Genomic DNA, 12,843 nt, shown 5'->3' with positions numbered 1-12,843 from the left:
TTTGCAGAAGTTTTCTAAATTTTTTCCCCTGCCTGCAATGTTCATCCCCCCAAATCCACCCTACTCAACAAACTATCCACTAGAACCAAGGGATTTTTCTAAAATGCAAAATGGACCATGTTGCTCCTCTCACAATTCTTAAATGGCTCCCCCATTTCCACAGATCTTTCACATTCTGACCCAGGCCTCCTCAACCCCCACCAGGTCCCTCCAGCACTCCACACTCCAATCCCATGGATGCTCACAAGGTCCCCCAAAGCCTATCACTGTTTCAGGCCCAGACATTCTCCTCCCCACCTTTAACCAACTCAATCATTTCTTCAGGATGGAATTTCCCCCCCATCTCTCTCTCTCTCCCCATCCCTGACAGCAGCTGTCAGCCCTCCTCTACGACATTAAACCTACTCCCTGGTTTTCAATAGCTTCTTTCAACACCTCTCTCCCCTTAATGGAGAACAAGGTCTTTATTCATCTTTGTATCACCAGCACCCGGATGTGCCTGTCTCAAGAAACACATACTGAATAATTTATGAGGTATGCAGGTGGAATTCTTCCACAGTTTTCAGAATTTGTGCTAGGTTATAAGGAGGTGACTTGTTTCATCTCTCTAAATTCTTTAGATGATAAGCCATTTGCAACAAATTTATGAGTACCAAACTAGCTTTTTCCTTTTATTACAAACTACTTTCAATTACCCTATTTAATGAAACAGGCTATGCAACAGGAATGGAGTTTTAGGTGTTTATCTTCAAATAAATCTTTCCTACCTCCCCAGATAGATCTTCAGCTGCTCTTTCTCATCCCAGCACCTTACACATAGCAGGTGCTCAACACATATCAATTATGTTAACTATTCAATGACCCTCCTCCTGAAGCAACATGGAGTTTTCCCACTGCCTCTGCCTCCATTATAAGTAGTTTTAAGATCTGTCCTTTGTTCCTCCCAACCTGGACTGGAAAGCAGTGGGCATTCTCCTGGCTCCCCCTGCCAGCTCCCTTGCACTGTTCTTCCGTTCTCTTCCAGATTCCTTTCCTCTACTCAGGTTTGTTCACTCATGCAATGAACACCTACTGGCCCGCAGCAATATGCCTAAGAGTATGCAGGACACCGGGAAAGTAGAGAGTCAGGATGGCCAGATGTCATTGCCCTGAGTTTTTCCACATACCTCATCATATCTCATTTGCAAAAGGCTTCTGGCCCTCCCAGGTCTCTTCCTTGCCATTTGCCTCCACGTCAATCCTTTCATTCACTACCCAGTACCCAGGTACCCAACTCAGAGTCTTCCTCAGGATTCCCCCCTACTGACAACATCCTGGGTGACTCAAACACTCAAAAGCACAACCTTGGCCTCACGGTTCCTTGAGTGTCTGCTCCAACAAACCACCGCCATGACTGACCCTGGACATTGTCACCCAACAACCTCTGGGATCCCACTCTGTGAAAATGGCCTCCTCACTATTCGCCTTACTCTTCTGCTCTTCAAAAACATGGGGAATCCTAGGACAATATGAACACATAACTAGCCAGGTCTGGCACTTGTACCCTCTGACTGTAGGAGCTCCCTAACCTCAGATGCATGCCTGACACCCCCCTCACCCCCACATACAGGACAACTTCACTGGGTTAGCAGACCATCATTTGTCACCTTGAGTCCTTACCCTGTCTCCCTTAACCCCTGCTGTTCTCTCCTTCCACCTTTCCTCCTTCCATCTCTCTCTTCCCCTTTTGGTGTTTTCCACTCAAACACTGACCAAGTCAATTAGCAAAACTCTACTCTTCTCAAATTTAAATGCATTATTTATTAATTAAATCAGCAAAGATGTGAACTCCTTTGATGTGTCAGGTGCTATTCTAGTCGCTGGGGTGAAGGCAATCAACAAGACATGTGAGCAAAGGAACTAAACAGACAAGAAACAAAGATACAATGAGTCCTATTGTGCTTAGTGCTTTAAAGAAAATTAAGGGCAAGGAAGATTGGGCACGGGCAGGGGTGGCAGGAATTGCTCATTATGCAAGATAATCAAAGGCGGCCTTTTAGAGAAGGTGATAAGTGGACAGAAACCTGAAGAAATCGGTAGAGCCCTGCCCCTAAATGGGCAAGGCATTCAGGTAGAGGGAACAGCAGTAGTTATGATGCATCTGGAGTATTTGGGGACAACAAGGAGACCCATGTGGCTGAAGCAGCTAGAGCCAGGAGGAGAGTGGTGGGAAATGAGATCAGAGAAGAAATGCAGAGTCAGATCATGTTGGTCACTCTGAGGACTTTAGCTTTTATCCTGAGTGGCATGGGAAACCGCTAGAGAGGAACAGAAAAGTAACCATTTGTGTTTTTAATTCTGGCTGTTGTGTTGAGCAGAGGGAAAGAGGGCAAGGGTGAACACAGGAAGACTGAACACAAGGTGACTTCAATATTTAGGACAAGATGTAGGTGCCTTGGGCCAGAGTGAAGAGGGCAGAAGTAGTGAGGAGTTGCTGGATTCTGGTCTATTTGCTAATGGAAGGGACATGGAACATAAAAGAGAAGAGTCAAAGATGACTACAAAATGTTTTATCTAAAGAGACTGGAGTTCATGAATATAACCCTTCATTACCAAAACCTTAAGTGTGCCTGCTACTACAGATGATTCGGAGACTTACTCTTGGTTCTCAGAGAACTTTGGTTAAGTTTTTGAGCCAGTCCAGATGTCTACAGATTCTAGCAAACGCTGTCTGCAGGCAGCTGAAGACAGCTATAGATCACAATTTCTTCTCTTGTACTTATTTTTCTACACTTCTTTCTTAGATGCTTTCAATAATTTTCAAATTCTTAAAGTAGGCAGTGAGTTAAAGTCCATGCTTTTATTAGAGTATATGGTATTTTGTTTAACTTTGTGGCTTTATCTTTATTTCCAGCTCTAATAAACACATTTCCAAGCAGAATGGGAATTAAATAAATAACCTACCATGTCTTCCATGGTGGCAGGACCCTTTGCTCTCAGGCGAAGTGTTTCTCTTCCAGTACGAATTTTTTCTGTTGATGACTTTCCAGCATTTGACCTTGGCTTTACTTCTATAAACATACAATTGAGGGAGAAAGGTGTGTATACTCAGAATTTCAACAGATTGCTATAAAAGCAAATGTAGTTTCTATCATAAAACAATATACAAAATTAGAGATCTGAAAGAAGATATGCCTTCTTATAGAATTTCCTCAAAATAAATTCACCTACCATTATTATTCCTATATTCTACATACAGTCTGGCTACAAAAAGAAAAGGGAACTATTTGAAGTGTATGGTTGGGAAAGACTGGAAGTTATAAGGAATAAAAAATAAAAGTTAGCTTTATTATAAGACTAAAGGGGTATAAGTAACAGGAGAGCAGGGGCAGAAGTTCAGCCAGACCTCATTAAGGTCATGAAGAAGGAAAAGTCCTGTCTTGATAGGAGAGAGATGGAGGTGCTACTGTTTGAGTACCTACCTTCTGCGTGATGCTCTATATACAAAACCCATTTAATACTCGTATCAACCCATGAGATAAGTTACAGCCCTCGTTTTACAGAAAAGGAAACTGAACTCAGTAAGGAGCAAACCTGGGATTTGAATCCAGGTCTTATGACCCCAAAGTCTGTAAGCTTTCCCCAGTGACATTTCAACACACCCCTCTTGCAACCACAGAGGATATATTCAGAAGTGTCATACTGAGAGAAGCAGGATTCTATAGAGGCTAAGAGCAAGTTAGGAAGGAATTCCCCGCAAAAGGCAGGCAAAAGACCAGGAAGCAAAAAAAAAAAAAAAAAAAAAAAAAACCCCNCATGGAAAACCACTGCTTTCCTTAGGCTTGTTGTGTTTCATTTTTCTTTTGTTTTTCCTAGAGTCACCAAGAGTCACCCCTTCCCCAAGACCAAGTAGTAACATAAATAAGTGAAAGGGTAGGGTGGGGTCTGAGGAGAACTCCAAGGTTCATGTCCTCTCTAGGCCACTCCAATAACTTACTGCCCTCTGGAAATGTAGGTCCTGCGTAACTGGAGCAACCTGTATGCAAAGAAACTGGATACTCAGAGTTCTCTACGAATCTCCTCATTTTTATGTTTTGTCAAGTAAGTCAAACTTTTAAAAACAACAGATTGGCAAAAGTAAAAGATCTGTGGCTCCAATTCTAGTCACAGGCTACCAATTTATAACTTCGTAAATATCCCCCCAAGTACTCCTGACTGAGGACTCCATGTGGCAGCAGTTTGGGACAAGGGACAATAATGGGGGCAGGGAGAGAACATACCAAGAACTGGAGATAATGGAGCTCCAATGAGGAACCACAGGACGGGCTGGTATATGCAAGTAGGTAGTGAGGTCTGTACAAAGCTCTCAAGACAGACAACAAGTGAGCCGCAGAAATGCATTTTAACTGACTTAGAACCTAGAATAATCCCTGCCGTCAGCAAGTACTGTTTTGCTATTGGGAATCTACTCCGAAGTGATTAAGGATTTTACATATTAATTTCAACCAGCATTGGGGGACACAATCACCAAAACATAAAACAAGCCTTCCTCTCAGAATGAAATTATTAAAAATTATCATGCAATAAAGAGACCAGTTCTCCCAAACCTACAAACGGTGGCTGATGATGCTGATGTTAATCATGTGACCAGACAGATTCTCCAGAGACCAGGGCTTTATTGGCAAGCCTACAGCATTTGCCCTGCCAGTCATACTGTGCCCTGAGGGAAGAATGAGTTAATGGAAGCAAGATGTTCAGCATAGTTTCCAAAAGAGTGCCCAAAGAAAAAGATGAGGTCAGTCTGTCATCAGCACTGCCAAGCAACATATTCCCAGCTGAGTCACATATAGGCCTAAGGTGCTTAAGACAGTCTCAGCTTGGGGCACCTGAGTGGCTCAGTCGGTTAAGTGTCGCCTTTGGCTCAGGTCATGATCCCAGGGTCCTGAGATCGAGACCTGCATTGGGCTCACTGCTCGGCAAGAAGCCTGCTTCTCCCTCCCCCTGCTCTTGCACGGGCACACATTCACACTCTCTTTCTCTCAAATAAAATCTTTTAAAAAAACAACAAAAAAAGGCAGTATCAGCTCAATGATACTAACCTTCAAGATAAACAACCTTACACCCCCCACTCCCTCTACTGTACCACCACCACCACCACCACCACGACTTCGCCAAGCAACCTACTCAGTATAATGTCTTCCCATAGAAATTTCCTGCAGGGCAGAAAATGAACTGCTCAGCTAACACCTGTGTTTTGGTCTCCCACTACACATACATTTCTAATTGTAAAGTACTACACTAGCATTCTGACTTAACAAGTCTCTTGGATGTTTAGTGAGCAGGGTATAACCCTGGAAAATTGAACAACTCTGGAGATAGTGAAAAAATAAAAGGTTTCTGAGATTTACAAAGCTTAGGATGCAGCCTCTGGAATGTGGGAACTTTATCAAGGGATTGTCATCAAAGCTGGAGAAGTCAGCCAACCTCCCTAGATGATATCTCTATCTTACCTTGCTCTTACTTGCAATACCAGTAGCTAGAAGGGAAAATGTAGAATGGAAGTTTTTTTTTTAAAATAAGATTTTTTAAAAGCAATTGTAAGTTCACGACAAAACTGAAAGACAGATTTCCCATATAACTTCTGCCCCGACATATGTACAGCTTCCCCCGTTATCACCATCCACCATCACAGGAGTACATTTGTTACAATCAACAGACCTACACTGACACATCATTACCTAAAGTCCGGGGTTTACATTAGGCTTCACTCTTGGTGTTGCACATTCTCTGGGTTCGGAAAATTTCATGACATTGGTCCACCATTACAGTAGCATACAGAGTAGTTTCATTGTCCTGAAAATCCTATGTGCTCTGCCGATTCACCACAATTTGTTTTTGGGGTTTTTTCAGTCGTTTGTCAAACCATCCTTCTCCATGGGAGTGGTTAACTCAAAACCAACCACTTGGTGGCACCAAAAGTTAAATTTTAAGTTCTGGCTTGACCCTCCAGAAAGCAGCTTTTACAGTTGAGGAAACAGAAGCCATGTTTCTCTCTGATCCTATGATTCAGGGACATAACCAGTTTATACATGAAAACAGGCAGGATGGTCCTGTTCACCCAGAGGGGTAAAAAACAAGTTCTGTACTTCCGTGCTGAATGTTTCAAAGGCTGTGAATGTTTCTCATCCGGTCTACTTTTGGAATGCTGGCCTACGCATGTCTAACCAACCAGTGCAAGCCCTGAATCAGTCCCAAGAACAAGTTTACATGAGGCCTCTCTTGGGGTTGAATGAGGAAAGGGATGCAGTTCATATGGCAGACACTAGTAACCAGCCTGCAGCTAGCTGGATTCACTAGATTCAGGGCTCCTCACTCCTGTGAAGCAGACAGACTACCCACCTGCTGCAGGTCACGAGGGGCAGAGAACACTCACAGCTTATGGGTGCATGGCTGCTCCCACAGCTGAGGTGGATGGCAGCAAGAAGCAGTGACATTTGTTCCCAAACCCCTTTTGTGGCAATTGTATCTGTTACTCGAATTACGTAATTTAATTTAAAAGTACACGTCCTGATGAAATAAGTGTGAACCAAGGAGTTATTACTGCTAGGAAAAGTAGGTTAACTGCTTTGGAAAGATTCCATGAGGCCAAGATAAAAAAAAAAAAAAAAAAAAAAGGGGGGGNAAAGGTGTGGGCAAGACAACACTAGATTAGGAAAAATATCTTTAAACATCCAGCATTTCACATATCTAGTTTTTTAAAATGAAACAGAACCCGCAGGCATGAATTAAGGTTATAATTATATAAGACTTCACAGAACTCCAGTTTGTGTCCTCCACTCAAAGAAAGGGGCTTTTACATCAAGAAAAAAAAATAGTAAAAGAATATACAGGTTTTAAAATAAGATGTTTATATACTCCATTTTAACTGACATTTTCAAGGTCAAGTGGAGAAAATGGGAAGCAGAGAAGAAAGACATTTGTCTCTAGTCCCACTCTGACCTCTAGAGAAATAAGAGGGGCTGACAGAAGCTAAACCCCCGTTTTCAGAAGGAGCACATACAATATGGCATATATCCCCAACTGACACAGGATGACATAGTGGAGAAAACTTCGGCACAGAACGAGGTCTGTTCTGGTCCCACGAGGGCCCTAGTTGGGTATGGGTAGAGTATGGATCATCACTTTCATAAGCAGGGGCAGAGCCAGGATTTCAACAGGAGCTGGGTACAGACAGACACAGCTACATCCAACACTTGCTCAGGGAACAAGATGGACTTCAGAATCAGAAAACCTGAGTTTAAAACCCAGCTCTTCTGTTTACAAATGGTGTAAACGTGAAGAATAAGCCCTCATCCAGAAAATTAGAAAAACACCTACATACGGTATTGTTTTAAACATTCCCATGGCTAATATATAAGATGTGCTCAGCGTGGTGGCCTGGCTCATGTTATAGAATGCTTCTGCTGGTACATTTCAACCTGGGGAGGAAAAATCTGCTCTTCCCGAACTCCCTCCCCAATCAGAAATATTTGCACTGGTTTTCTAAGAGTGTGCAGAAAATTGTCACTTTACATGATACTCTATATGGAAAACCCAAAGGAATCCACTCCCAAACTATTAGAAGTTATAGAACAATTCAGTAAGGTGGCAGGATACAAAATCAATGCCCAGAAATCAGTTGCATTTCTATACACGAATAACGAGACTGAAGAAAGAGAAATTAGGGAATCCATCCCATTTACAATAACACCAAAAACCATGCGTTACCTTGGAATTAACTTAACCAGAGACGTAAAGGACCTATATGCTAGAAACTATAGATCACTTTTGAAAGATATTGAGGAAGACATAAAAAGATGGAAAAATATTCCATGCTCATGGATTGGAAGAATTAACATAGTTAAAATGTCCATACTACCCAGAGCAATCTACACTTTCAATGCTATCCCGATCAAAATACCGAGGACATTTTTCAAAGAACTGGAACAAATAGTCCTTAAATTTGTATGGAACCAGAAAAGGCCCCGAATCTCCAAGGAACTGTTGAAAAGGAAAAACAAAGCTGGGGGCATCACAATGCCGGATTTCGAGCTGTACTACAAAGCTGTGATCACAAAGACAGCATGGTACTGGCACAAAAACAGACACATCGACCAATGGAACAGAATAGAGAACCCAGAAATGGACCCTCGGCTCTTTGGGCAACTAATCTTTGATAAAGCAGGAAAAAACATCCGGTGGAAAAAAGACAGTCTCTTCAATAAATGGTGCTGGGAAAATTGGACAGCTACATGCAAAAGAATGAAACTTGACCACTCTCTCACACCATACACAAAAATAAACTCCAAATGGATGAAAGACCTCAATGTGAGACAGGAATCCATCAAAATTCTAGAGGAGAACATAGGCAACAACTTCTATGACATCGGCCAGAGCAACCTTTTTCACGACACATCTCCAAAGGCAAGAGAAATAAAAGATAAAATGAACTTATGGGACTTTATCAGGATAAAGAGCTTCTGCACAGCCAAGGAAACAGTCAAAAAAACTAAGAGACAGCCCACGGAATGGGAGAATATATTTGCAAAGGACACCACAGATAAAGGACTGGTATCCAAGATCTACAAAGAACTTCTCAAACTCAATACACGAGAAACAAATAAACAAATCATAAAATGGGCAGAAGATATGAACAGACACTTTTCCAATGAAGACATACAAATGGCTAACAGACACATGAAAAAATGTTCAAAATCATTAGCCATCAGGGAAATTCAAATCAAAACCACACTGAGATACCACCTTACGCCAGTTAGAATGGCAAAGATAGACAAGGCAAGAAACAACAATTGTTGGAGAGGATGTGGAGAAAGGGGATCCCTCCTACATTGTTGGTGGGAATGCAAGTTGGTACAGCCACTCTGGAAAACAGTGTGGAGGTCCCTTAAAAAGTTAAAAATTGAACTACCCTATGACCCAGCCATTGCACTACTGGGTGTTTACCCCAAAGATACAGACGTAGTAAAGAGAAGGGCCATATGCACCCCAATGTTCATAGCTGCATTGTCCACAATAGCCAAATCATGGAAGGAGCCGAGATGCCCTTCAACAGATGACTGGATTAAGAAGCTGTGGTCCATATATACAATGGAATATTACTCAGCTATCAGAAAGAACGAATTCTCAACATTTGCTGCAACATGGACGGCACTGGAGGAGATAATGCTAAGTGAAATAAGTCAAGCAGAGAAAGACAATTATCATATGATTTCTCTCATCTATGGAACATAAGAACTAGGAGGATCGGTAGGGGAAGAAAGGGATAAAGAAAAGGGGGGTAATCAGAAGGGGGAATGAAACATGAGAGACTATGGACTATGAGAAACAAACTGAAGACTTCAGAGGGGAGGGGGTGGGGGAATGGGATAGACTGGTGATGGGTAGTAAGGAGGGCACGTATTGCATGGTGCACTGGGTGTTATACGCAACTAATGAAGCATCAAACTTTACATCGGAATCTGGGGATGTACTGTATGGTGATTAACATAATATAATAAAATTTAAAAAAAATGTCAAAAAAAATTGTCACTTTAAATAGAATAAAAAAGAGACCTCTGTATTTTATCTTTTCCATAAAACTATGATCCCCCCCCCCGCGCTTCAATTCACAGGAGGGTGGAAACAACACAAGACCCTCCCATTGCTCCACTCAGATTTTCCAAAGTGGCTGAGTTTAAACCCAACCCCTCATGGGGGCACTCAATAGTGGAGGTCTGCCAGCGTCCATCCCATTGGTTGTCTTCTCAGTATCCATCAGTCATTTGAGGATCACTGTGGTTCAGGGAAAGCTGACTGCTCCCAGCTTCAGGGATGGAAAACCTAATGGATTCCCTTCATCACAAGTGACTATTTCAGACGTAGTCATTGACCAAAGTCAGTTAAGTCAGAATGAATCTGAGGACTTTTGCTAGAAATTCTGAGACAAGGACACTCTCCTTTTCTGTTCCACATGAATAAGGAAGCACACGGTCCCAACAGCTGCTGACCACCACCTTGGGACACAGCGTCGAGCTAACCTTAAGATGATATATGAATAATGAAGCTGACACTTCAGGCAGCAATGCACAAAGAATGAGAAACTAGGTCCCGATCACATTAAACAGGCCATACACAGTTTTGCTAATGCCAGCATCACTCATGGACAGTTGATTTATAAGATTCTCTTTTCTGCACAAGCCAGTTTGGTAAGGTTTTCCACTGTCTCCAACTAAAAGACATCTCACAATACAGAATTCTAAGCAGTGAAGCAATTTCTCAACAGCCCTTCCAATGCTTAGACATACACAAATGGAACGGTCTATAAACAGCCCAAGTGCTCACTACCCTCCTTCCAAACCCCAACACACACACGCACAAACACACATTTCTCAGCACAGCTGACCTAAAATCTAGCTTGTGTCCCGAAATCTAAAATTTTAACTGTACATTCCTCTTTTCCATGGGTCCTTCCTCTTATCAACATTTCTCAGACTCCTTTAGAATAGCTATGAGTTTTTGTTTTGTTTCCTAATTCAGCTGGTAGGATGCTGGGGCAGATAAAAAGAAAGAAGTGGATGCCATATGCACAAGGCATCAGTTGTCCACTGGATCAAAGGGCTGGCAACACTTGAACCAACCCCACAAAACAAACACACACACACACACACACAGAGTTGTTCTTAACTGTTCCTTTGATGAGACTGAACAATGCATGACATTTGTGGGAAATGGAATAACGGTAACCGAAGTCTTGTTCTTTAGTTATGAGGTCATTTGAGAAAAACTCAGCCCTGTTTTTAACAGTCCTTGAGATTACAGGCAAAAGTTAATGTGTACCTCTGGGAAGGTTTGTAGCTTTAATCCAGAGGCACTGTGTTAGAAAAAAAATTACAAACCTCTGGACTCCAATATGAGGGCAAAAAACTTATTCTATTGCACAGTATGATTTTATCATAAGAATTCAAAAAAATCAAGAGTTATTGTTCACTTTATTGGTTTACACTACATATTTTTCTACCAGCCTTCTAAAAAGGTATGAAAAGTAGTTACAAAAACAATCTTACCAACTTAAAGAATTGATAGAATGGAATATTCTACCACATTTCTAACACAGAACCATTTATAATATTAAAGAAAACTGTTTAAAATGAGAATTGAATCAGGGACGCCTGGGTGGCTCAGTCGGTTAAGCACTTGCCTTCAGTTCAGGTCATGATCCCAGGGTCCCGAGACTGAGCCCCACATCCACATCGGGCTCTCTGGTCAGTGGGAGCCTGCTTCTCCCTCTCCCCCTGCCCCTGCCTGCGTTCTCTCTCATTCTCTCCCTCTCTCTTGTGCACGCACTCTCTCAAATAAATAAAATGTTTCAAAAAAATGAGAATCACATAGCTAAAAATTATAAAGCCACTCAACAACCTCTATGACATCGGCCAGAGCAAACTTTTTCACGACACATCTCCAAAGGCAAGAGAAACAAAAGATAAAATGAACTTATGGGACTTTATCAGGATAAAAAGCTTCTGCACAGCCAAGGAAACAGTCAAAAAAACTAAGAGGCAGCCCACGGAATGGGAGAATATATTTGCAAATGACACTACAGATAAAAGACTAGTATCCAAGATCTACAAAGAACTTCTCAAACTCAATACAAATAAACAAATCATAAATTTGGGCAGAAGATATGAATAGACACTCAATACAAATAAACAAATCATAAATTNAATCATAAAATGGGCAGAAGATATGAACAGACACTTTTCCAATGAAGACATACAAATGGCTAACAGACACATGAAAAAATGTTCAAAATCATTAGCCATCAGGGAAATTCAAATCAAAACCACACTGAGATACCACCTTACGCCAGTTAGAATGGCAAAGATAGACAAGGCAAGAAACAACAATTGTTGGAGAGGATGTGGAGAAAGGGGATCCCTCCTACATTGTTGGTGGGAATGCAAGTTGGTACAGCCACTCTGGAAAACAGTGTGGAGGTCCCTTAAAAAGTTAAAAATTGAACTACCCTATGACCCAGCCATTGCACTACTGGGTGTTTACCCCAAAGATACAGACGTAGTAAAGAGAAGGGCCATATGCACCCCAATGTTCATAGCTGCATTGTCCACAATAGCTAAATCGTGGAAGGAGCCGAGATGCCCTTCAACAGATGACTGGATTAAGAAGCTGTGGACAGCTTATACAATGGAATATTACTCAGCTATTCAGAAAGAACGAATTCTCAACATTTGCTGCAACATGGACGGCACTGGAGGAGATAATGCTAAGTGAATAAGTCAAGCAGAGAAAGACAATTATCATGTGATTTCTCTCATCTATGGAACATACAAACTAGGATGATCGGTAGGGGAAGAAAGGGATAAAGAAAGGGGGTTAATCAGAACGGGGAATGAAACATGAGAGACTATGGACCCTGAGAAACAAACTGAGGGCTTCAGAGGGGAGGGGGGTGGGGGAATGAGATAGACTGGTGATAGGTAGTAAGGAGGGCACGTATTGCATGGTGCACTGGGTGTTATACGCAACTAATGAAGCATCGAACTTTGCATCGGAATCCGGGGATGTATGGTGACTAACATAATAAAAAAATCATTAAAAAAAAAAAAAAGAAAAACCAGGGATGTACTGTATGGTGACTAACATTATATAATAAAAAAATTAAGAAAAAAAAGAATAAATAAATTAAAAATAAAAAAAATTATAAAGCCACTAAAAGTAGAACGATTCAGTTTCCCTACTTCCTAGCCTAGAAATGCTAGCCTCTTTTTCTAAATAATTATTTTCTGGTTATGAAAGTTAGTATGTTCG

General features: G+C 41.6%; 1 protein-coding gene across 1 annotated transcript in view; it reads right to left on the bottom strand.

Annotated features, from left to right (window-relative positions):
* GIPC2 (GIPC PDZ domain containing family member 2) overlaps positions 1 to 12,843 on the bottom strand; it is a 73,955-nt gene that overhangs the window by 14,103 nt on the left and 47,009 nt on the right. The window contains exon 4 of the mRNA XM_002922319.4: positions 2,944 to 3,050. Coding sequence (XP_002922365.2) covers positions 2,944 to 3,050 — 107 coding nt within the window. The remainder of the gene's footprint in view (positions 1 to 2,943; positions 3,051 to 12,843) is intronic.

The sequence above is a fragment of the Ailuropoda melanoleuca genome, chromosome 2 (genome assembly GCF_002007445.2).
Source record: "Ailuropoda melanoleuca isolate Jingjing chromosome 2, ASM200744v2, whole genome shotgun sequence".
In the NCBI taxonomy this organism is placed as follows: Eukaryota; Metazoa; Chordata; class Mammalia; order Carnivora; family Ursidae; genus Ailuropoda; species Ailuropoda melanoleuca.
This window is presented reverse-complemented; position numbering and strand designations above follow the sequence as displayed.